The sequence below is a fragment of the Eutrema salsugineum genome, unplaced genomic scaffold, assembly GCF_000478725.1.
Source record: "Eutrema salsugineum unplaced genomic scaffold, Eutsalg1_0 scaffold_1, whole genome shotgun sequence".
Lineage (NCBI taxonomy): Eukaryota > Viridiplantae > Streptophyta > Magnoliopsida > Brassicales > Brassicaceae > Eutrema > Eutrema salsugineum.
In genome coordinates this window covers 5610164-5630165 of record NW_006256909.1, presented here as the reverse complement: position 1 = coordinate 5630165, position 20002 = coordinate 5610164, and the positions used below count along the sequence as shown (strand labels likewise).

Sequence of the window (20002 nt, the reverse complement as noted above, 5' to 3'; positions counted from 1 at the left end):
GGTACGACAAGTTTTGTGTCGTATTATCTTGAGCTGAAGATAAACTACCAACTATCTCGAGCTTTCTTTTATGGCAAGTAATCAGCTGGTACAGCTTGGACATATCTATCGGAAGTCCAAAAAAAAAAAAAGAGAAAGAAGACATACTACAAATTGTTCAAATTTATATAAACATAATCATCATCGTGAAGAACATAAATATCTTCATCACAAACGCTTATAATAAAAGAAAAAGAGCCAGCAAGTCTAGGGCACAAAATACCCACAACCATCATAAAAGAAGACCAAGAAACTTCAAATGCAACTACCAGTAGAGTTTGCTTATTTATGCAATAGAGACTCTAATTATACATAAAAGCCACCTAGCCACGGTTGTTCACTGAAGGACAAGGCACTCAGAGGCAGTCCCGTTCGTGATGGGACCTCCATGGGTTCGGTTGCTTTTCTGGTTAACACTACCACTTGGGCTTTGCTGGTGGACTATGGTTCCTTCAAGCTCCTCCTCTTGGTTACTACAACCTATGGCTTCAAAGATGAGATCATTAACCTCCTTAAACCTTTCCTCTGACAGAGAAGCTTCTGCAAGGAGCCTCCATGCGTTCTCCTCTGAAGCTCCTTCGTAATCCTCTTTCCTCTTCAGCACCATGTGACCACTTATCTCCCACACAGCTGGGTTCACTTGCGTTTCCAACACCTCCGGGCTTACTTCACCTAGAGCCTGTTTCTCTGCGTAACACTGCAATTTTACACGTTCAAGCTGTTATTTACTTTTATTCCATGGATTCAAAATCCGTTATGATGCCAATGGTTTGTCAGCTAAAGTTATACCTGTGGCATCAAGAAGATCTGCCTTCCACAATCAGAGATGAGAATGTTGAAAGGAATGTTGTTGTTCTGGAGGCAGACGCAGGCATCTGATACAGTATCCGATAGGTCTTGCATAGAGTTTCCACCTTCAAAGAGAAGACTTCTGACAGGGTAATTCAGAAGCTCGGAGATTTTCACACCACTAACAGTGGTAATCATCTTCTTGGAAAGAGCTTTCTCTAATGGGAAAGGCATGGCCAAGTAATATGCCTGTTTCCAAAAATAAATCACCACCAAAACGATCAGAACAAGTCATCTTGTTAGATAAGAGCCAGTGAAGAAGGAGTTATGCTCAGGCAACAATCGAGTATACCTGAAAGTGAAGATGGTTGATAGTGGCAAAAGCACCCAAGCTGTTGTAACCGAGTCTGAAGTAAGGATTAGCGGCCTCAGCAGCCATGTGAACTGCAAGCAAAAGGCTTTTGTGATCGATCCTCTGAGGCAAGCAGTCAAGAACACGAGGTATCAGCAGCACATGCCCGTACTCGATCGGACTAACCTGTTAAACACAATAAAGAATCAATCTTTTGCTCGATAAACATGTACTATCGATTACCAAGAAAGAAAACACAAGCCAAGGTCTCTGCGCAGATTCTTTACATTGATGGCAACAACACTGGGAGAATTCTCAGCGTCAAGAGGCATGCATGGGAAGAACTGAACCTCGCCATCTTCGCCAGCTTCAAACTGGAAGAGGAGCTCTTCTTGGCCAACTTTAGTGAAGTTGAATTTGTTGCCATCAAAGGACTGCAAAACCTTATCTACACGGAACTCGGTTGGCCTCTTCTTAAGGTGACGACCCTCGTTTAGCTGAGCAACGAAACCATACTTCCCCGGGATGACCTACAACAAACAAAAGAAGCAAACTTCAGAACAATGTGAAACAGATTTCGGATTCCTCAGCAGCAACCAAACATCATTAGATTGCTTTAGAGATCAAACAAGGTATATAGAGAATTACTTTGGTTTCACAAGCGGTGACATCATAGCGAAAGAGTCCTCTTTGGAACCTATCCTCCCACTGAAACATAAGAATTGATAGTATAATGTTCAGACTCAATTCACAATCAGAATAGCAAATCAGTTCTCTATGGATATATGATGTACCTCTCCGAGAACGAGGGACTCGAGAAAAGCCACCGGAGGCTCTCTAGCTTCATGGCTGATGACCAGCTTCTCTCCGGCGCCGGATTTTTCCAGTTTTTTGCAGGCATACAACGGAAGCCTTGCCCCTGAACAAACACATCGACAGAAGATGAATCAAACAGACAACTTTAAGAAGAAGGAGAAAATAGACGAATCAGCTTCAACACGTACCGTTAATGCAACAAGCTCCGAGGCAATTCCGGCCACAGCCGACGGATTCATCCGCCGCCTCATCCTTCTGGTAATTCGACACGACGGTCGGAACCCTCTTGATTGATAACATTCTCAAAAGAAGAATTCGAATAGCAAAAGACCAAATTTTTCTCTCCCCCAAGCGCGATTTAACAACAAAAAAGGAAAAAGAAATAAAAAGGCTCTACGACCCTAAATCCTAAAAACTAATGGAAAAGAAAAGACCGCCTCCGGCTAGAAAGAGGAGATCGGAAGGGCTGCCGCCTTCAGACGGCAGAGCTCCACGTCCTCCGTGCGGCAAAGGATTAGTCTCGATTAAGCAACCCTTGCGTCGGACTATATGGACATGAGAGCTAACACCCCGAGATATCCCGTGTATAGCCGTGATGCCGACCACCTATTCCCCGGAGTTTTTTTGGAAATCGGAAGCCGGAGAAGATGGAAGTGAAAACGAACCCGACACTCAAAACAGCAGAATCTACGGAGAAAACGAAATAGAAAACGGAGAAGGAGAGATCTTTAGATGTGGGTTTCAATTAGAGTTTCCTTTTTTTTTTTTTTGGGGTTTGAGGTGTTTTGGTGCTGATAGTGTGTTTTGGGAAATTGAATGGCTTTAAATAGATAGAAGATGAGTGAACCAGAGAAGAGAAACGACACAAAATGTATTTATATGACTTTTTTCCTTTCTCTCTCTTTTTTTTTGTGGTTGTGATTCGGAGTTCGGACGTGAAGTTCTTTAGGTCTTTCTTTTGGTTTTTTTCTAAATTACCATGTCTAATTGGTTACCAAAATATTGTCCTCTATGTTATATTATCACTAAAATATATTTGTATTTTGGGAAATCTATTTAAAATTATAATCTTAGCTTAATTATTTTTCCTAACTAGTTACCAAAGTATTAGTTTTATTATCCTATGTTTCTTTATATTATCACTAAAATATATTTTACTATGATTTTTTCAAAAAAATATAATCTTAACTATAACTTTATGCAGATCATGAAAACACAAAAAATAAATCCACAGAAAACACTGTTATATGCACTATAAAAATTAACGATACAAATTTTTTTGTATTTTATACCATATTTATGAAAGATAATTGTTTTTATTCACAGAATCATGATGATCGGTTGTACAAGCATTATACATATAAATATAAAAGATTTTTGGTTAATGTTCATCCATGAATATGTAATAGTTTGCAGCTTGATGTAAAACACTAAACGTGACCAAATTGGTTTTATTTCAAAGTTTCAGTTTAGTCGTCTACAAATTTTACGGTTACGAAAAAGTTTACACAATGGAAGATATATGAGTTAAACAAAACAACAAAAAAATTTTGAACAACAAAAAGATAATTACTTCCTCCGTTTCATAATAAGTGTCATTGACACATTTCACACAAATTAAGAAATTAATAAAATATACAAATATACCCCTAATTGATATGCTTTTATAACATTTAATTACAAAGATTATTATCTTTAAATAAAGGACAAAAAAGGAAATAAGAGTAAAAAGTTACATTGAAAATACAGAATAATATTCTTTTTGAAACAAAAAATGAAATTTAAAACGACACTTATTATGAAACGGAGGGAGTATAACTGGTATATAATTTTAATGGTTTAAATCACCAATTCACCATCCGAGACGAACATAAATATTCAATATTAGAAACCATGACAAATCAAAATAGAAGAAAAAAAAACTCGATAAATGTACAATTAAAACTTGTTAAAACAGTAGTTTGCTGCATGTAAATACGAGGTGGCAAGCAAACCCATTAAGATATAGAGGATATGTAGAATCAAATCTACTAAGGTATAGAGTTCATGCGGCATGGGTTTCTTATGTCGTCATCAGTCATCTCATTTCATATGTTATGCCACTTTACAAAAAGAAATGTTTATCAATACAATAAGTCAGAGAACATTTTAACCCAAAAGAAAAATCAGAGAACATTATTATGATTTTGTTTGAACCAATGAAGATACTGTTATTTTAAATTGTCTTTCTAGATAATACATTTTAACATTTTATGGTCACATTTTTTTCATGGGATGCTGTGTGGTCGTAGCAATTACGGCAAGGCCCAGTACAATGAGGACCATCGTTGGGTCGATGTTTTGCCAAAGTCAAGATATTAAAAAATTAATAGGGAATAGTTTTTGACCATAGCTTTTTGGAGGGCTTTTGTTTTTTTATGTCACACAATATTACAAATGAGCAAAAGAAAAAGAAACAAGGGAAAACCAGAGTACAAGATTCGGAATCTAAGGAATGGGATATTGCTCTTGAACCACATAATTCAGTGGTCCATTATCTCTACCATTCGACGCCCGCCTTCCACTGCCGTTTGTTACTTTGTTTGATTGTTTCAATCTTTTTCCTTTTTTTTCACCATATTCCAAAGATCTCAATTATTTCATATATAACTCTGAATTTCTATCGCACTGAGAAATTAAAAAAAAAAAAAAAAGATATCGTTACTGCACATTAATATCAATGGAAAACAAAAAACCATTTTACGGAAAAATCAACAAAATAGAATAACTTAGCCAAAATGTGTTGATTTCTATGGAGTAACTTGTGAATACACATTATTTAATCACAAAAGAATTACTTATTATATTTCTGACAATCGACAAAAGAAACATTATACATAAATTCTTACAATAAGTGATTTGAGCAACAGTAGCTAAGTTGGTTTTTTGGGGTAATCTCTTGGTCCGAAAATGGTGGAACCAACCCTCACATTGGTGCTTCCCATCTCAATCTGCAGCTCCATAAGTTTAAAGAAAAGCCCAGTCAAAGATCATCTTCCACATTTATAGTCAGTCCCTCAGAAGAAGGTGAGAACACATTTAAATGATTCAATGTTCAGAATGGTTGCATTTTCAGTATTGTTATAAAAGAGAGAGAGAGAGAGAGAGACAAAGATATTACCGCTTGCTCGAAGTCACCTGACATGCCCATAGACAGTTCAAATTGATCCTCAGACATTCCAAGTGCCTTGCAGACATCAGCTCTACAGTTTGTAAGTGTCTGGCCCAGTCGTATGGAGGGGAAAAGAATAAACAGAATAAGCCTTTGTATGTTGTGGTTGTGTAACAATAGAGTAGATCCAGTAACATACTCTGAAGTTCTGTGGAGTAGACGTATAGTCAGGCATTCCAATAGTCATTAATCCGGAGAATACAAGATTCGGACAGTGCATTTTCACATGTCTTGCTAGCTCTACAACACTAGAAGGTTCGATTCCAGATTTAGCTGCATCAGTTTTCAGGAACAAACAAACAGATAGCCATTGGATGAAGCCGGAGAAAGAAATCAATTTACGGGACGAGAACTCGGTGGTAATATACTCACAAGCTTCTCCGCTTGTGTTCACTTGGACCAAAACCTTTAGTGGATGTCTCCCAAGACTTGAAACTGCTCGATCTAGATGATTTGCTACCTGTGAATCGAGAAAGACAAATCCCAAGTGATTTCACCAAAATAACATTCATCCCAAAAGAAATGAATTTGGGAGGCTACACACGACAAATCTGTGACCAGTTATTGATTTCTCATCATTCTAATCTGCTGTTTTCTTAATCTGAAAATCTATGCAAAGAAAATTTCACGAACTAATATACAGAACATCTACATATCCAAGTTTTCTTGTAAGTCCTTGAAGAATCTAATCAAACAAGTGCGTAGTGAGCGAAAGTTAAGTCACCTTTTCGCCATCTACACCTTCAACCATTGCCAAGTTTGGGACTTTAGCTGCAAATATTCAATCAAAAGACTTTCACTTTCGCTTAACCCCTAAATCAATAGAATCAATGCACTCGAGAAAACCTGGAGATTCAATAATTCAAGAATTGGGAACTAAGTCACACCCAGTAGCGTTTTGGCTTTGTTGCTCTGTAAATGTCCCACGAAATGCCACTCTATATCTTCGGGGAGCTGAATATCAACAAAAGATTAACGAGAAGCTCGTTAGCATCAAAGCACAAAACCAAAAACAATGAGCACGAGATTTTCCTTCCAAGAACTAAACTATTTGGATTCGGATTTTGAAATGAGTAACTATAAAAGATTCACAACACTGAGAATCGTAGATGATTTCGTGAGCGAGGATTGGAGAGAGTGAAGAACCTGTGGAGCTTTGTCGATGAATTCTTGAACGTAATTCTCGCCGAAGCAACGGTGACCAGCGTCGTAGATTTGGCGGATAAGAGAGACGGGTTTAGTCTTGGAGACAGCAACGACCCTTACCCGCTCCGGGTCTCTTCCTACATGCTCCGCCGCCTTTCGAGCCCTTCGAATGACAGACCGTAACGCAGTTGCGGCGGTTGCCTCCACCGCAGGAGCTGCCATCGCCAATCGCTTTACAGGCAAATCGTTTTTTTGTCCCCCGGGATTAAAGTTTTTGTCCGGTCACTTATTTTCTCACGTGATTTATTTGTGGGGAAATAAATTCATAACTCACGGTCCACACACTCCACATGACGTTGCAATATTTTTCACGTTAATAATAATTTTCTTTTTTGGGTCAGTCACGGTAAGAATAAGTAAATAAATTGGAAAAAATGAAGATTATAAATTCATCTTTTAAACGTCTACTATTGGATTTTTTTTTACCGCCAAAACTTCAACAGTTTATGTGTAAACCCTGTAATACTGCGGAGAGGTAATTTCCAAAACAATTTCTTAATCTTTATCGGTTAATAAATGTTACTCAGAATCAATATACTAAAAATGAAGTCAATGAACCTTTATATAGATAATACTATGGTGAAAGAAACCGGATAATGAAGATCAAATAATAAGGTCATCACTTAGATTTGCCTCCCTTCCACAAAATCGATATTGAGGCTTCAAAGTTCTTTATTGTCTTTATAAATCTCTTATAAATTTCTGTAGTGTCGGTCGTTGTTTGGGATATTCTTCACCGGCCGGTCGTATCTGTGTTTTAGATTGTCGTATGTAAATCTGTTTTACTTTCTTGTTTGATATGTTTCTTTGCATTAGTGACTCTCCTATGAGATGATGAGTTATAGTAAATATCGAGAAAGATGTACACCATTTTTTTCATAAAACAGATAAGTGATGTTTTGTGAATGATGACAGAATTCGATTACCTCACTGCATATATCATTTTTTTCACTTGACCATCCACAACGGAGAGACATTTATTTTAAACCGACTATATACACCATTTGTTTTTCTTTTCCTAATTAAAAGACGTTCATGTTAAAATCAAAATTTGCAGATATAATTGTGTTTATATGTATACATACAGACCTATTTCACGACATAATTGGATGTTCCTCAAAACCGTTTCTTGTATCAGTGTATGTACTTCTTCAAAAACATAATGGGATTCACCCACTTATTTAATTAATTGGACACAATGTAAATAATAATTGTGCACCCTTGTATATAATAGACTTTGGATTAATTCGTTGTTAGTACTTAGTATAGTAAACGCCCCTCTGGCGTGATGGATCGATCACGCGTAGTTACAGAGTCCATAGACGCAGAACTCGCCGAGCTCACACGCATGGTTACATTGTCCACAATGGCGTTTGTCGTAAGCCAAGTAAACGCATTGGCCACGACAACACGTCTGTGAGAACTTGCATTTGTTCTTACACGCACCACAGTTCTTGTCGTCACTGGCCACGTCTATGCACTTGTTGTTGCAGCATGTCACTGTCGAGTTGCTTCCTCCGCCTCCGTATAGGCTACATATCTCAGGGTTCTTGTGGCAATGGTCCGCCGCGTTAGGGTTTCGCTCGCCTACTTCCTTCTGAGCCAAGAAACGACTCGGCCTTAAAGTTGGCGCAGCTGGTGCACCAAAGCTCGTGTACTCCACGGTGGTGGTGCTGGTTCTGGTGGTGATGATTGCGATTGTGATTGCGGTTGTTATTGCGATGGTCACGAGTAGCTTTACGATGGCCATTTTCTTTTGATCTTTGGGTTTGTTTGAGGGAAAGAGAGATATTTTTTTCCTTTTTTCTTCTTAGAGACACACAGAGAGAGATAGATTGTTGAAATTGATAAGAAGGAAGAAGAGGGTGGATTTAGGATTTTATAGTTGTCGTCGAGTAGAGTTGACGCAGAAAATGCGGTGAAAAAGTTGATTAGATTTTCCTTTCCCGTTTGAGTTTAGTTATTTTTATGAGTATATATTTCTTTTGAGATAGATACACATAATTGAAGAAGAAAGGAAGTATGTAGGAATACAAACTATGTGCATGTACATTGTTATGTTGCGTGCGGGTAGGCTTTTACCAATAAAAAAAGGAAGAGATACAAAAAAATATATACATATATACATATATACACAAGTATAACAGATATAAACGCAAACACAAACTAAACATATGCAAACACTATTCAAAGCCATATTCATGCATTCGATCTCCATTATAATTTTGAAATGACTTAACATCACACAAACTTGTGTCAGAAAGACTAGTAGCCTACTACTATATATTATCATCTTGATTCTACAAAATTATCTAATCAACTTAAATGGGATCTATTTTATGAATATATCTCATAAAAATCCATTCACACGTATCCTTCATCAGACATGACAGCTGACTACTAGTAGTTTATTATTATCTCAAACCATTTGGAAATATATTGAGGAAATCATAAGAAGTTGCATGATCTTTGTTAGGTTCAACAAATTTCTTTAGTCGGCCTAAGGCATTAGGCATAATTATACTTAAGATCAACTATAAGCATTTAGACCAAAAGCTAAATGGTTTATTACCGCAACTGATAATTAATGCAAATGAATAATAAACTACATAGTTCATGAATTCATCGCCCCATGGGACCAGAACTAGAGGCAATTCAGGCAATTTGAAAGGAGAAGCAAAGGCGTCCATTCTTTTAACTTATTTTTGTTATTTCATTTTATTTTATTTTAAATTGATTTTGTTAGATGTGAGAACCAAGAAACATTGATCTCATAGTTCTAATATAGGCAAAAATTATTCCACAAGCCAGCTGTAACTTCTGTACCAAAACTCGTTACTCCTTGTAATCTAATCAGCCAGCATTATACAAATGGGAAAGATGAAAGTTCAATGAAGATTAAGAATAAAAAAGAGTATGCATGCAGTTTTACGTTAAGTATTGTAGAAGATTTGAAGAGAGGAAGTTAACATACCCTCTTCTTGACACGACATGATTGTTAGTTTTTGACTCAATTTCATCATTCACGTTTTAGAATATATTTTAGTGATGAATACGAAATATATACATCATTGAAATTTAAAGTTATTTTCTTACATGTTATTGCAATTTTGAAATTTACATTATATCTACATTTCCGGATGTAATCGCAATCTTTTGAAAAGGATGATTCCGAGAGCCCAGGAAGTCAAGTAGTCAACTCTTTTCTCGCATTTGTTACACAGACTCAACTTTACGTCACAAAAGTCAACATCATTCTTCTCTCTTTTAATTTGCTAACGCATGCTGAAACAGAGTACCAAAGAATACAGTTACAAAAAGTCAACATCATTCTTCTTTTGGCCGTATTTTGACATCTACGAATTATACCGTATCCACATATTTTCTATTTCATGGTTATTATCAAACCACGCGTACGCTTATACGAGATCTGTAAATTTCTTCATAATTGAATACGATATACAGACATCCAGCCTTAATATATTAGATTAATTTAAACGTTGTGCCAAAAACAATTTTTTTGGTTTGCTGTGTCTCTCTCATTACGAGAGTGAAGAGGAGCCCTTTTTGTTACTTCTATGAAGGCCCATATCGATGCCCCAATCGTTAAAATCTGATTTATAAATCAAAGCTCAAATATTTTCATAATTATATTTATAATGGGCTATTTGTTGCTGTTAAGCTTTGCTGATTGACGAAACTCAACCATAACTAATCTTCTATTTGAGTATTTTGCAATTGTTCATCTTGGTCAATTTCCGCATGATTTGCGATTTGTTTTAGTGTTTTTCTTATTGATTTATATTCTAGTATTGCGTTTTTTTTTTTTTTGCTTTCTTTTTTGCTTTTAGTATTGGTTTTGAACTTCTGAGTATGATTTACCACAAAATCTCCTTTTTTTGTATGTTCTATTTTAACTTAAGATAGAACGTTTAGAGGTTCGTTCGTAGCTTGTCCCTTCAGTTCACCATCTACTTTGGTTTTGAACCCACATTGCCATTAATTCAATGGATGATCATATATCTAATTAATGATCCAAGAGACGATTCAAATTAGCTTTGATGAGTTTATATATTCTATTTCATGATTCAATTGATAGGAGCCATCTTCACATGCTACTTATAAACCAAAGTAGTATAAATCAGCAAGTATTGTTTCGTAAAAGGGTCTTAATGATAAAAATGAGTCAAATCAAAAAATTAATGTAAACCTGCCCTCACATGAAATAGTAAATAGTAAGCAATACGCGTTGTGTTCATAATTAATATCTTTGAGGTTAAAAATATATGTATACCCAAACTTGACACACCTTTGTCCAAATCACATGCATGAATCCGCGTTCTATACTTCTATATTTAACTCGTTACATAACCGGAAAAAAAGAAAAGTAAACTCTGAACTCCAACTGTATCCTCTCGGAGCAAAAGCGAAGACGAATAAATATTCCCAGCTTGCATTCTAATTAAAGACATTATCATACGCATTCACATTTGGATTCGTCCACACATTTTTTCACTTTACAGCCTCAAAAACAAATAATTAACCCCATTTTAAACTGTGGATGAGTTAATAAATCCTTTTTTAAGTAGGGTGGATTAATGCCGTTCCCACGTTAATTGGTCTGTATTTGATTTGATCCAAGCGCTACCGTCACGTGATTATTCCGCGCGAGTAATTAACTAATTTTTTTCCGTTAAAATTTTGTTATCGGCAAATAGAAGTAACGGCGCCGTCCACTCTGGCTTCATGCCGTCAAAGCTGTCTTTACCCATTCATCTCCCGCCACGTGGCTTGTTTCACGCTCTCGTTTGATTTATAGCCCCACAAAATGGAAAATGCTGCCAGAACCTGTGCGTTGCCAAATATGTATGCATCTTGTGAGGTTAGTGTGTTAAATGCAATTAACTCACAAAATAAATTATTCATTATAAATTTAATTAATACGAATGACTCAACAACATGCAGCTGTTTGACAAGTTTTCAATCACACAATTATGTTGCAGTGAACGCAATACCATCCTCATTAGGATAGTATAGACTAAAAAAATACTCATATAATACTGAATAAAATCAACAAATAAATATAAAGAGACACAACAAATCCATGTATATATAGGCAATATACTTAAGTTACCAGTTGGACTAGTCTAATAAGTTTGGTTGTCATTGAGGTGTGAATCATGCTAAATATTCTCAAAAACTCAGACCAAGTGACGTCTATCATAATTTTCAATTATCTTGGACTTTTGAATATAAAATTTTAACTGTTGTAAACAGAAATCAACTGCTAAACATAGATAAAGTGAAAGATAAGCTAAAAGTATTGGTACTTAATAATCGGAGAAAAAGAAATCAAGAAAAAAAAAAAAATAAAGAATGTCGTCTCCGAACTCTGAACAAAAACCCCATGCCAAAGTCATATACACACACTTCTACATACCCAAAACACACACACACACCTAAATAAATCTGTATACATTATATATATAACCTTCCTATAAGCCATTTGCTTAGACAATTTAAAACCTCTCAGATCATTTATCCCTCATCATTCACATTTATCCCTCTTGATTCACATTTCCTCTGTTTTTTTATTTGCTCTGTTCCAATGGAGATCAATTGGACAAGAGGACCAATCATCGGTCGAGGCTCCACCACAGCCACCGTCTCAACAGCAATTTCAAGCTCCGGTGAGATCTTCGCCGTCAAATCCGCTAACGCATCTTCCTCAGCGTTCCTGCAGAAAGAGCAATCCATCTTGTCTACATTGAGCTCTCCTCACATAGTCAAGTACATAGGCTCTGGTTTAACGCGCGAGAACGGCGGATTGGTTTACAATATTCTGATGGAGTACGTTTCCGGCGGGAGTCTTTACGATTTGATCAAAAATTCCGGCGGGAAGTTGCCGGAACCGGCGATCAGGTCATACACAAGTCAGATTCTCAAGGGTCTTATGTATCTTCACGAGAGAGGGATTGTTCACTGCGACTTGAAAAGCCGGAATGTGCTTGTTGAAGAAACCGGCGCCGTTTTGAAAATCGCCGACATGGGCTGTGCTAAATCTGTTGGTGAGTCGGAGTTTTCAGGTACACCGGCGTTTATGGCGCCGGAGGTTGCTCGTGGTGAGGAACAGAGGTTTCCAGCTGATGTGTGGACTTTGGGGTGTACGGTGATCGAGATGATGACTGGATCAAACCCTTGGCCGGAGCTAAACGACGTCGTTGCTGCAATGTATACGATTGGGTTCTCCGGTGAGTCGCCTGAGATTCCAGGGTGGGTATCGGAGAAAGGTAAGGACTTTCTGATTAACTGTTTTAAGAAAGATCCGAAACAGAGGTTGACGGTGGAAGAATTGCTTAAACATCCTTTTCTCAACGACGACGACGAAGAAGAATCTCAATCTAGCGATTGTCTGAACAAGATTTCTTCTCCGAGCACTGTACTGGATCAGCGATTCTGGGATTCACGCGAAGTCTCGAAAAGTCAATCAATTTCGATGGATCAAGAAGAGATTTTGGCTGGTTACACGGATTGTCGGGATTCACCGGCAGGTCGAATCGAGAAACTCGCCGGAAAGGAATTCTCAAGCGTTCCCGATTGGAATATGGTAGACGACGGAGAGTGGATTCAAGTGAGAGGCGACGAACTTGGAGAAACCGAGAAACGCGTCGGTGACGGCTACGAAAATGCGATTTGGGATGAAGAAACGACGTCGTCGCAAGCGAATGAAGGAGCTGAAGATTGGATATCGGATCAAGACGGATTGTTCTCGGAATATTCCTCTGACGACATCATTAATGATTTCTACTATAATGTTGCTACTAATGGAAATTTAGTTGCATTTTATTATTATAGTGTTGAAGATGGAAATGTATCCACGAAGAAAATGTTTCGTAATGATAATGTGACTAAAGAAAAACATTTTCTGTCAAATTGCGAGCTCATTCTTTTATTCATTGACCAAGTTCCTAACAATCAATTTGTTGTGATCAATATGGTTGCTCAATAAATTTTTAAGGATACTTAATAAACAACCGGCATATATAGGTGGTTCGTAGCCAAAATAAATTTCGTATAATTGCGTTCTTATATCATTTTAGGCTGTTATTTTAATTGTTATAGAATATATCTGCGGTAGAATTGCGTTGCTTTAACTAGTTTTAGGAACTATTGTGCATAACTGCATATAGATGAAACGACAAATCAAACTATTATGGTCTATAGATATTCAGTGCATATTTCTTGTAACATCTGTGATCATTACATTTTCAAAGTTGGAAACAGAAGTCTTTGTGCTCTTGATGGAGGTTAAGGAAGAGAACCACTCTACAAGATGAGATTGACTATAGACGAATTCAATATGTAACTGGTCCAAAAAAATTGTACCGACGAAAGTCAGTTTAATACAACTTTTGTGTTTTACCTAAAAAAACATTTGGACATTCCCACTTTGACACCTATACGGCGATACCTAACAAATCAATTGATATTTTAAAGTCAATGTCGTACAATTTATTAGGTACCGTTTCTTTCTAAACATTGTATTGTTTTCCTCCCGTACTTATCCAAAAAACAACAATTTAAAAATACCACTTAGCATAAAAGAAAATATTTGGTCGACAAAAACTCTAATTACTTTCACTTAGTATAAATGTATTATGTATTGTGCAATTGTTTTCTTACTGATTATTTTATATTTATACTTTTCTCTTTTAAAAGCGTTAAAACATTTATCTGAATAATGTAACAAACTGAATAAAATAAAACAAAACAATGATATCTTCTTTTTTTTTTTCTTTAAACTTCTACTTCACTACGATACTGTTATTATGAATTTTTTTCTAACCGTTTAAAAACAATTCTGTTGAGGATCTCTCAAAAAGATTCTACGGCTGGAATTTTTTTTTTTATAAATTGTTTGGGGTTTTTTACTAGAAACTCAAACGATTCAATATTAATTATTTGTTTCCAATTGTAAATAACTATACGAGAGACCCCGATAGAAATGCTCTAACATATAATTTACCTCTAAAATAAAAATTATCACATGAAGATAAGTAGAAGAAGTTTGTTTATATATATTATGTAAAAAGATTCTCATCTCTAATGCAAAGAGGGACACGGTGAAGGGTCGATGATAATAGCTGAGGACTCAATGCTGACGTAGTAATGACTTCATCAAGCACGACCAATATTACTTGTCATATCATTTGTTTTTTTTTTGTTTTTCCTTTAGTTTCAGTAAGGAGTTGTAATAGTCGTAAGTGGTGAATGTCCAAATTTGACTGCCTCATTCAATAATGATTTTTTTAAAAAAATTTTTTTTGAGGAGAAATGTATAAACTTAAACTTTATCAAAAAATTCTGATACACAATTTTCCACATTAATCGCGGTAAGATAGCCAGTTAGGTAACGCGTTGCATATCAAATTATTTGGTGAAGCTGTCTATTAAGTTTTTCTAGCTGTTTGTTTTCTCAGGTTACCAATATAAGCATATGCTATGCAATCCAATACCGATCGATCGTAGTCTACATTGGCTATAACAAAAAATTGAATATACAGACGTTCTGTAAACTAAAATAACGTCTTGTAAAAATGTAACATGTTTAGGTAACACTCCATAAACCTTATTTTGTCCCCTTGCGTTTTGCTCATTTTTAATGCCTTCCATTGGATGGCCCGGGTATTATTATATAGATCCAGCCTAACCCTTTATCTAGTCCAATATTAAAATGGTAGGATTTTTTTTCTTCTTCCTACAAATGGTATTAAAATGGCCCGGGACATATGTCGTAATATGTATGTGTTATCGAACTTGTAGATTTTGATGTTATGTAGTCTGTATTTATGTAATCATTAATCTGTTGTAATCGTATTTAAAATCTAACACCAAAACTTACTCTTAGTTTGGTTCAACGAAGTTGCTTGGTATCCTTGTTACAAAAAAAAAAGTTGCTTGGTACCTTCAAGGCTTCAAGTTAAGGAAGAGAAAGCTAGAAGACATTATATGTGTAGATTGAAACCTAGGCCCACCATTGAAGTTCATAGTTCCAATTCGAGGCCCACTCTTTTTTTTTCCGACTACCTTACTTACACGAGTAAAACGACGTCGTTAGCAGAGTGGTTTAGTCCTTCTTGACTCTTGACAAGTGCCAGTGACTACCTTTTGAATTAGCAATCGAAGCAGTCAGTGAATTGCTATCAATGGAGGTTACGGCGGCGCCATTTTCGTCCATCGTCCCTTCGAGACAAAATCTCTCTTCTTCTTCTTTTTCGATTTTCGCTTCTTCCCCGACTTCTTTGTTCCTCTCCAGGAAGAATCCTGGCAATGCTAATCTCAAATATAAATCTCCGAGAAGCATCTCCGTTCGCGCATCTTCTACCTCCGACTCTGGTAATTTCTATTGGTTTTCGTGTTCTACTTAATCCAATTTTGTATTTTTTTTTATTGGGGCATAAAGCTTTCTTTTTTACCTCTTGTCTCTCGGCTGAGTAGTTGTGACTTTGCTTGACTACGGAGCCGGGAATGTGCGGAGCATCCGCAATGCTCTTCGTCATCTCGGGTTCAGCATCAAAGACGTAAGATTTTTCCTCATTTTTTTCGCATTTTGATTCCTGGGAAAATGTAGTGATCTCTTACACTTGAGAACTTGAAATGTTAGGTTCAAACGCCGGGAGATATTCTGAATGCTGATCGCCTCATCTTTCCTGGCGTTGGAGCGTTTTCACCCGCCATGGATGTGCTTAACAAAACCGGGTAAATATGACTAAGCTCTGTGGATTTCCCTTTTGATTGACAGTATATCTATTAGCACGAATTCGCTTTCTTTTCACTGTCCGAGCTCAGAGAGTTCTTCAAATCCAGCAAATTTGGAATCACATCTCATGCTTAAGCATATTTAACTTACAGTGAACAGTGTCTTATATAGTTCTTCATATCGGATTTTCGTGTCTTTGGTGTTTGTAGGATGGCTGAAGCCTTGTGCAAATATATCGAGAATGACCGTCCGTTTCTAGGTATTTGTCTTGGGCTACAACTACTATTCGAGTCTAGTGAGGAGAACGGACCAGGTTTAGCTCTATTGCCACTCTTCATGTCATGTCTTCTAGAAGCTTTCCTTCAATACATTCATCACAATCTACATTATATTTTCATGGTGTATTTTCTACTTATACATCTGTTCTATTTGTGTCAGTCAAAGGTCTTGGTGTGATACCGGGAATAGTTGGACGCTTTGATTCTTCAGCTGATATAAGAGTTCCCCACATTGGCTGGAATGCTTTGCAAGTGAGAAAGGATTCCGAAATTCTGGATGATGTTGGAAGCCATCATGTATATTTCGTTCATTCCTACCGAGCTATTCCGGTATGTTCATCTTTTCTTTTTCTCTCAAATTTGTATATGTGCCATTGTCTTTCTCTTCTTCCACGTGCATTTTAAAATTTTTGTTCTGTTATTATTGTGTAGTCAAATGAAAACAAGGAATGGATTTCGTCTACCTGCAACTATGGTGAATCCTTTATATCTTCTATAAGAAGGGGAAACGTGCATGCAGTGCAATTCCATCCAGAGAAGAGCGGGGGTATGAAATTTTAGTCTACTCATTCTTTTGGTTGATACCTTCATCTCTTATTCAAAGTCTATTCACATATTGGAATATCGTACTAATTTAGAATCTGGAAATATTCAGAGGTGGGGCTTTCCGTCTTGAGAAGGTTCTTGGATCCAAAATCTCAACACAGGTAGCTTTCTCTCTAGCTTTACATGTATAATGTAATCTTCCTGATTTTTTGGTCTAATGGAAACCACATCTCACTTGAAGACAGAAGCCAATGGAAGGGAAGGCTTCAAAACTTGCAAAGAGGGTAATAAGTTTGTCCCTGTTATCATCGGAAGCCTGTCTCCTCCACAGCATTGTTTTTCCTAATGATTTTCTTTTGTGTTAAGGTGATTGCTTGTCTTGATGTGAGGACTAATGATAAAGGAGATCTTGTAGTAACCAAAGGGGACCAATATGATGTGAGAGAGCAATCTAACGAAAACGAGGTCTATTGAAATTATTGCTTCATTCTCGTATGTTCTTTGTGAAAATGTGAAACATTTTTGGTGTTTAGATGTTTTTATGATGCGGATATATCTCACCTGAGAGGTGTTGAGGTTGAGTAATCATTATCGCTCTGAACTTATTAAAATTTCTTGTGCAGGTTCGAAACCTTGGCAAACCTGTGGATTTGGCTAGGCAGTATTACAAAGATGGTGCAGATGAGGTATGCTTTTGTTGCAATATCATGTTAGTGGATCAATGATTTCTTAATTTAGATTTGGTTTGGCTCTTAACCATGCTGCCTTGGGGTTTTCAGATTAGCTTTTTAAACATAACTGGATTCCGCGATTTTCCTTTAGGGGATTTGCCGATGATTCAGGTACCAACATTTGTTATTTTTTCTCATTAGAATTTAATTTTTACTTCGGTACTTACCTGTATTTAGATCACTTTACATGCTTTATAGGTTTTGAGGTACACATCAGAGAATGTCTTTGTACCACTAACTGTCGGAGGTGGTATCAGAGATTTTACAGATGCTAGCGGCAGGTACATATTCAGAGTTTTCTCTTTCTTTCTTTCCTTTTTTCAGCGAGGACATTGCACTTTTATTCTCCACAACAATTTAATATCAACTTACTTTGGATCAGGTACTATTCTAGCTTGGAAGTTGCTGCTGAGTATTTCAGATCCGGTGCTGATAAGATCTCCATTGGAAGTGACGCTGTTTATGCTGCAGAAGAGTTTATAAAATCAGGGGTAAGCTTGTAGTTGCCGTCCAATTGATCGTATTTGTTGTTCATGCTAATATCTAATAAAGGACGGATTAGTTAATCCACTTTTCTTGTTTTTCTTGTAGGTGAAGACCGGAAAAAGTAGTTTAGAACAGATATCCAGAGTTTATGGAAACCAGGTATAATTCTTTACCGAGTCCAGAACAATTGGCCTTCGTTTTATTTAAACCTCAGAATTGCAGAAATATAGGATGGTAGTCCCTTTACATAATGATATAAATAGCTTAGTTACAGATGGAGTAATAGTGAATATTTGTTGGACTGCTTTTAGATACTTGTTTGTTATATTCCCTTATTTTTGTGTGAAATCGGAAGCAGATTTTCTCTTGATTGACAGAGTCTTTCTCTTCACAGGCAGTGGTTGTAAGTATTGATCCTCGTAGAGTGTTTGTGAACCATCCTGATGATGTGCCATATAAGGTCATCAGATTAACTAACCCAGGTATGCCGGTCTTTACACCTCTCTTTATATTTCCTTTGTCATGGTCTAAATGAACATTACGGAAGCTGGCTACATCTCAGACATTTATTGCTAAGATAATCATCAGAATTCTAATTTCCTAAGGAGATGTTATGGTTCGTTTTGTGTAAATCTTTTCCTCGTACCTGAGTTCTTTGTACCATACAAAGAAAGTAGTCACATTAAATAGAATCTCTCCAAAAATCTGCATACAAATGTAATAACCCGGACTTAATCTACTGTTGTTAGGCCCAAATGGGGAAGAGTATGCGTGGTATCAGTGCACGGTAAAATTCCAGCCACTCTTTGCAGATTATTTTTTATTGATTTGCCACATTCCTTAATTACTGGTTTCTCAACTAAAAGGTCAGTGGAGGACGAGAAGGTCGGCCTATTGGAGCGTATGAGCTTGCAAAAGCGGTTGAAGAATTAGGTGCTGGTGAAATACTATTGAACTGCATAGACTGTGATGGTGAGTACACTGAAAAAGGCCTTTAAGTCTTTCAGATTTTAAGATCATTTGTCTGCTAAAATTTGCTCTCCTTATGATATGGCTTTCTTATCTGCGAATCTCAGGTCAAGGAAAAGGATTTGACATAGACTTAGTAAAGCTCATCTCTGACTCAGTAGGCATACCGGTGATAGCAAGCAGTGGAGCAGGCATCCCAGAACATTTCTCCGAGGTGTTTGAGAAGACAAACGCATCTGCAGGGCTTGCTGCCGGCATTTTCCATCGGAAAGAGGTAACCTTTTTTGTTCTCTTCGAAACCTTTGGTAAAAACTATACCTCGTTTTGTAATTATTGTAATACCATTTTGTTTGAAGGTACCAATCCAATCTGTGAAAGAGCACTTACTAGAGAAGGGCATAGAAGTGAGGATCTGATCATTTCCGGTTTAAGGATTATTACCAATTCGGTTCAAGTGTTACCATAATACATGTCACGATCTTCAGTAAGTTATCATAAGTTGGAACCATCGGAGCTGCTCTTACAGATCTCTGAATGATTCCTGATTTCCTTTTGTAGAGACCATGATAATTCCTTTGCATGACGAAAGTAGATGAATTTTTGTCAATTTTTTTTTCCTTGGCAATAAAAAAGCATATTTTTTTGACTTCTTTATTCTCTCATTCAAAAATTTTCATCTTCATTAATATAAGAAAATACTTAACTTTCAAGAATGATGAACTTTTTCTCGTCTAGATGTTTTTATGATGATCTTGACGAGGCCTGAGTAACAGAAGACATTCATGGAAAATCATTCAAGTGGAAGAACCAACCTCAAAA

The 20002-nt window shown here is 36.7% G+C and overlaps 5 protein-coding genes across 8 annotated transcripts; 2 read left to right on the top strand and 3 right to left on the bottom strand.

Moving 5' to 3' along the window:
• Positions 1 to 141: 141 nt before the first annotated feature.
• On the bottom strand, positions 142 to 2793 carry LOC18029690 (GDP-L-galactose phosphorylase 1). The gene is made up of 7 exons (XM_006413070.2): positions 2185 to 2793; positions 1975 to 2099; positions 1829 to 1888; positions 1468 to 1710; positions 1181 to 1366; positions 829 to 1077; positions 142 to 736 (listed from the first exon to the last, which is right to left on the bottom strand). The coding sequence occupies exons 1-7, from the start codon at positions 2294 to 2296 to the stop codon at positions 377 to 379; spliced, it is 1335 nt and encodes a 444-aa protein (XP_006413133.1). The 5' UTR covers positions 2297 to 2793; the 3' UTR covers positions 142 to 376.
• Positions 2794 to 4371: 1578 nt separating this feature from the next.
• On the bottom strand, positions 4372 to 6651 carry LOC18029689 (pyridoxal phosphate homeostasis protein). 4 transcript variants are annotated; one of them, XM_006413068.2, is made up of 8 exons: positions 6354 to 6651; positions 6095 to 6161; positions 5932 to 5978; positions 5580 to 5667; positions 5347 to 5480; positions 5157 to 5255; positions 4885 to 4986; positions 4383 to 4663 (listed from the first exon to the last, which is right to left on the bottom strand). In XM_006413068.2, exons 1-7 carry the CDS (start codon positions 6573 to 6575, stop codon positions 4909 to 4911), a joined length of 735 nt encoding a protein of 244 aa, XP_006413131.1. In that variant the 5' UTR covers positions 6576 to 6651; the 3' UTR covers positions 4383 to 4663; positions 4885 to 4908. The 4 variants fall into 4 exon arrangements, with proteins under 4 accessions (XP_024005123.1, XP_006413131.1, XP_006413130.1 ...); XM_024149355.1 differs by having other exon boundaries at positions 4372 to 4663; positions 5347 to 5667; positions 6354 to 6643; XM_006413067.2 differs by lacking the exon at positions 4383 to 4663 and having other exon boundaries at positions 4772 to 4986.
• Positions 6652 to 7710: 1059 nt separating this feature from the next.
• Positions 7711 to 8163, bottom strand: LOC18029688 (stigma-specific STIG1-like protein 1). Its single transcript, XM_006413066.1, has one exon. It carries the CDS (start codon positions 8161 to 8163, stop codon positions 7711 to 7713), a length of 453 nt encoding a protein of 150 aa, XP_006413129.1.
• A 3610-nt stretch (positions 8164 to 11773) lies between these two features.
• On the top strand, positions 11774 to 13422 carry LOC18029687 (mitogen-activated protein kinase kinase kinase 17). Its single transcript, XM_024148726.1, has one exon. It carries the CDS (start codon positions 12022 to 12024, stop codon positions 13420 to 13422), a length of 1401 nt encoding a protein of 466 aa, XP_024004494.1. The 5' UTR covers positions 11774 to 12021.
• Positions 13423 to 15601: 2179 nt separating this feature from the next.
• Positions 15602 to 19784, top strand: LOC18029686 (imidazole glycerol phosphate synthase hisHF, chloroplastic). The gene is made up of 19 exons (XM_006413064.2): positions 15602 to 15809; positions 15912 to 15994; positions 16078 to 16172; positions 16383 to 16486; positions 16612 to 16781; positions 16884 to 16998; positions 17107 to 17158; positions 17239 to 17281; positions 17364 to 17462; positions 17621 to 17683; positions 17777 to 17839; positions 17927 to 18009; positions 18111 to 18219; positions 18320 to 18373; positions 18609 to 18696; positions 18964 to 19001; positions 19081 to 19186; positions 19291 to 19457; positions 19540 to 19784. The coding sequence occupies exons 1-19, from the start codon at positions 15620 to 15622 to the stop codon at positions 19597 to 19599; spliced, it is 1782 nt and encodes a 593-aa protein (XP_006413127.1). The 5' UTR covers positions 15602 to 15619; the 3' UTR covers positions 19600 to 19784.
• Positions 19785 to 20002: the final 218 nt, after the last annotated feature.

Bases quoted from the DNA above. Each gene is read 5' to 3' on its own strand.
- LOC18029690 (XM_006413070.2), bottom strand. From the start codon at position 2,296: ATGTTATCAATCAAGAGGGTTCCGACCGTCGTGTCGAATTACCAGAAG. The intron at 2,100-2,184 runs GTACGTGTTGAA...GTGTTTGTTCAG, and splicing joins CGGAGCTTGTTGCATTAACG to GGGCAAGGCTTCCGTTGTAT. The intron at 1,367-1,467 runs GTAAAGAATCTG...TGTGTTTAACAG, and splicing joins CCAGTGTTGTTGCCATCAAT to GTTAGTCCGATCGAGTACGG.
- LOC18029689 (XM_024149355.1), bottom strand. From the start codon at position 6,575: ATGGCAGCTCCTGCGGTGGAGGCAACCGCCGCAACTGCGTTACGGTCT. The intron at 6,162-6,353 runs GTTCTTCACTCT...GTTGATATTCAG, and splicing joins TCATCGACAAAGCTCCACAG to CTCCCCGAAGATATAGAGTG. The intron at 5,668-5,931 runs GTGACTTAACTT...CTCGATTCACAG, and splicing joins AAGGTGTAGATGGCGAAAAG to GTAGCAAATCATCTAGATCG.
- LOC18029688 (XM_006413066.1), bottom strand. From the start codon at position 8,163: ATGGCCATCGTAAAGCTACTCGTGACCATCGCAATAACAACCGCAATC.
- LOC18029687 (XM_024148726.1), top strand. From the start codon at position 12,022: ATGGAGATCAATTGGACAAGAGGACCAATCATCGGTCGAGGCTCCACC.
- LOC18029686 (XM_006413064.2), top strand. From the start codon at position 15,620: ATGGAGGTTACGGCGGCGCCATTTTCGTCCATCGTCCCTTCGAGACAA. The intron at 18,697-18,963 runs GTATGCCGGTCT...TACTGTTGTTAG, and splicing joins CATCAGATTAACTAACCCAG to GCCCAAATGGGGAAGAGTAT. The intron at 19,187-19,290 runs GTGAGTACACTG...TGCGAATCTCAG, and splicing joins GAACTGCATAGACTGTGATG to GTCAAGGAAAAGGATTTGAC.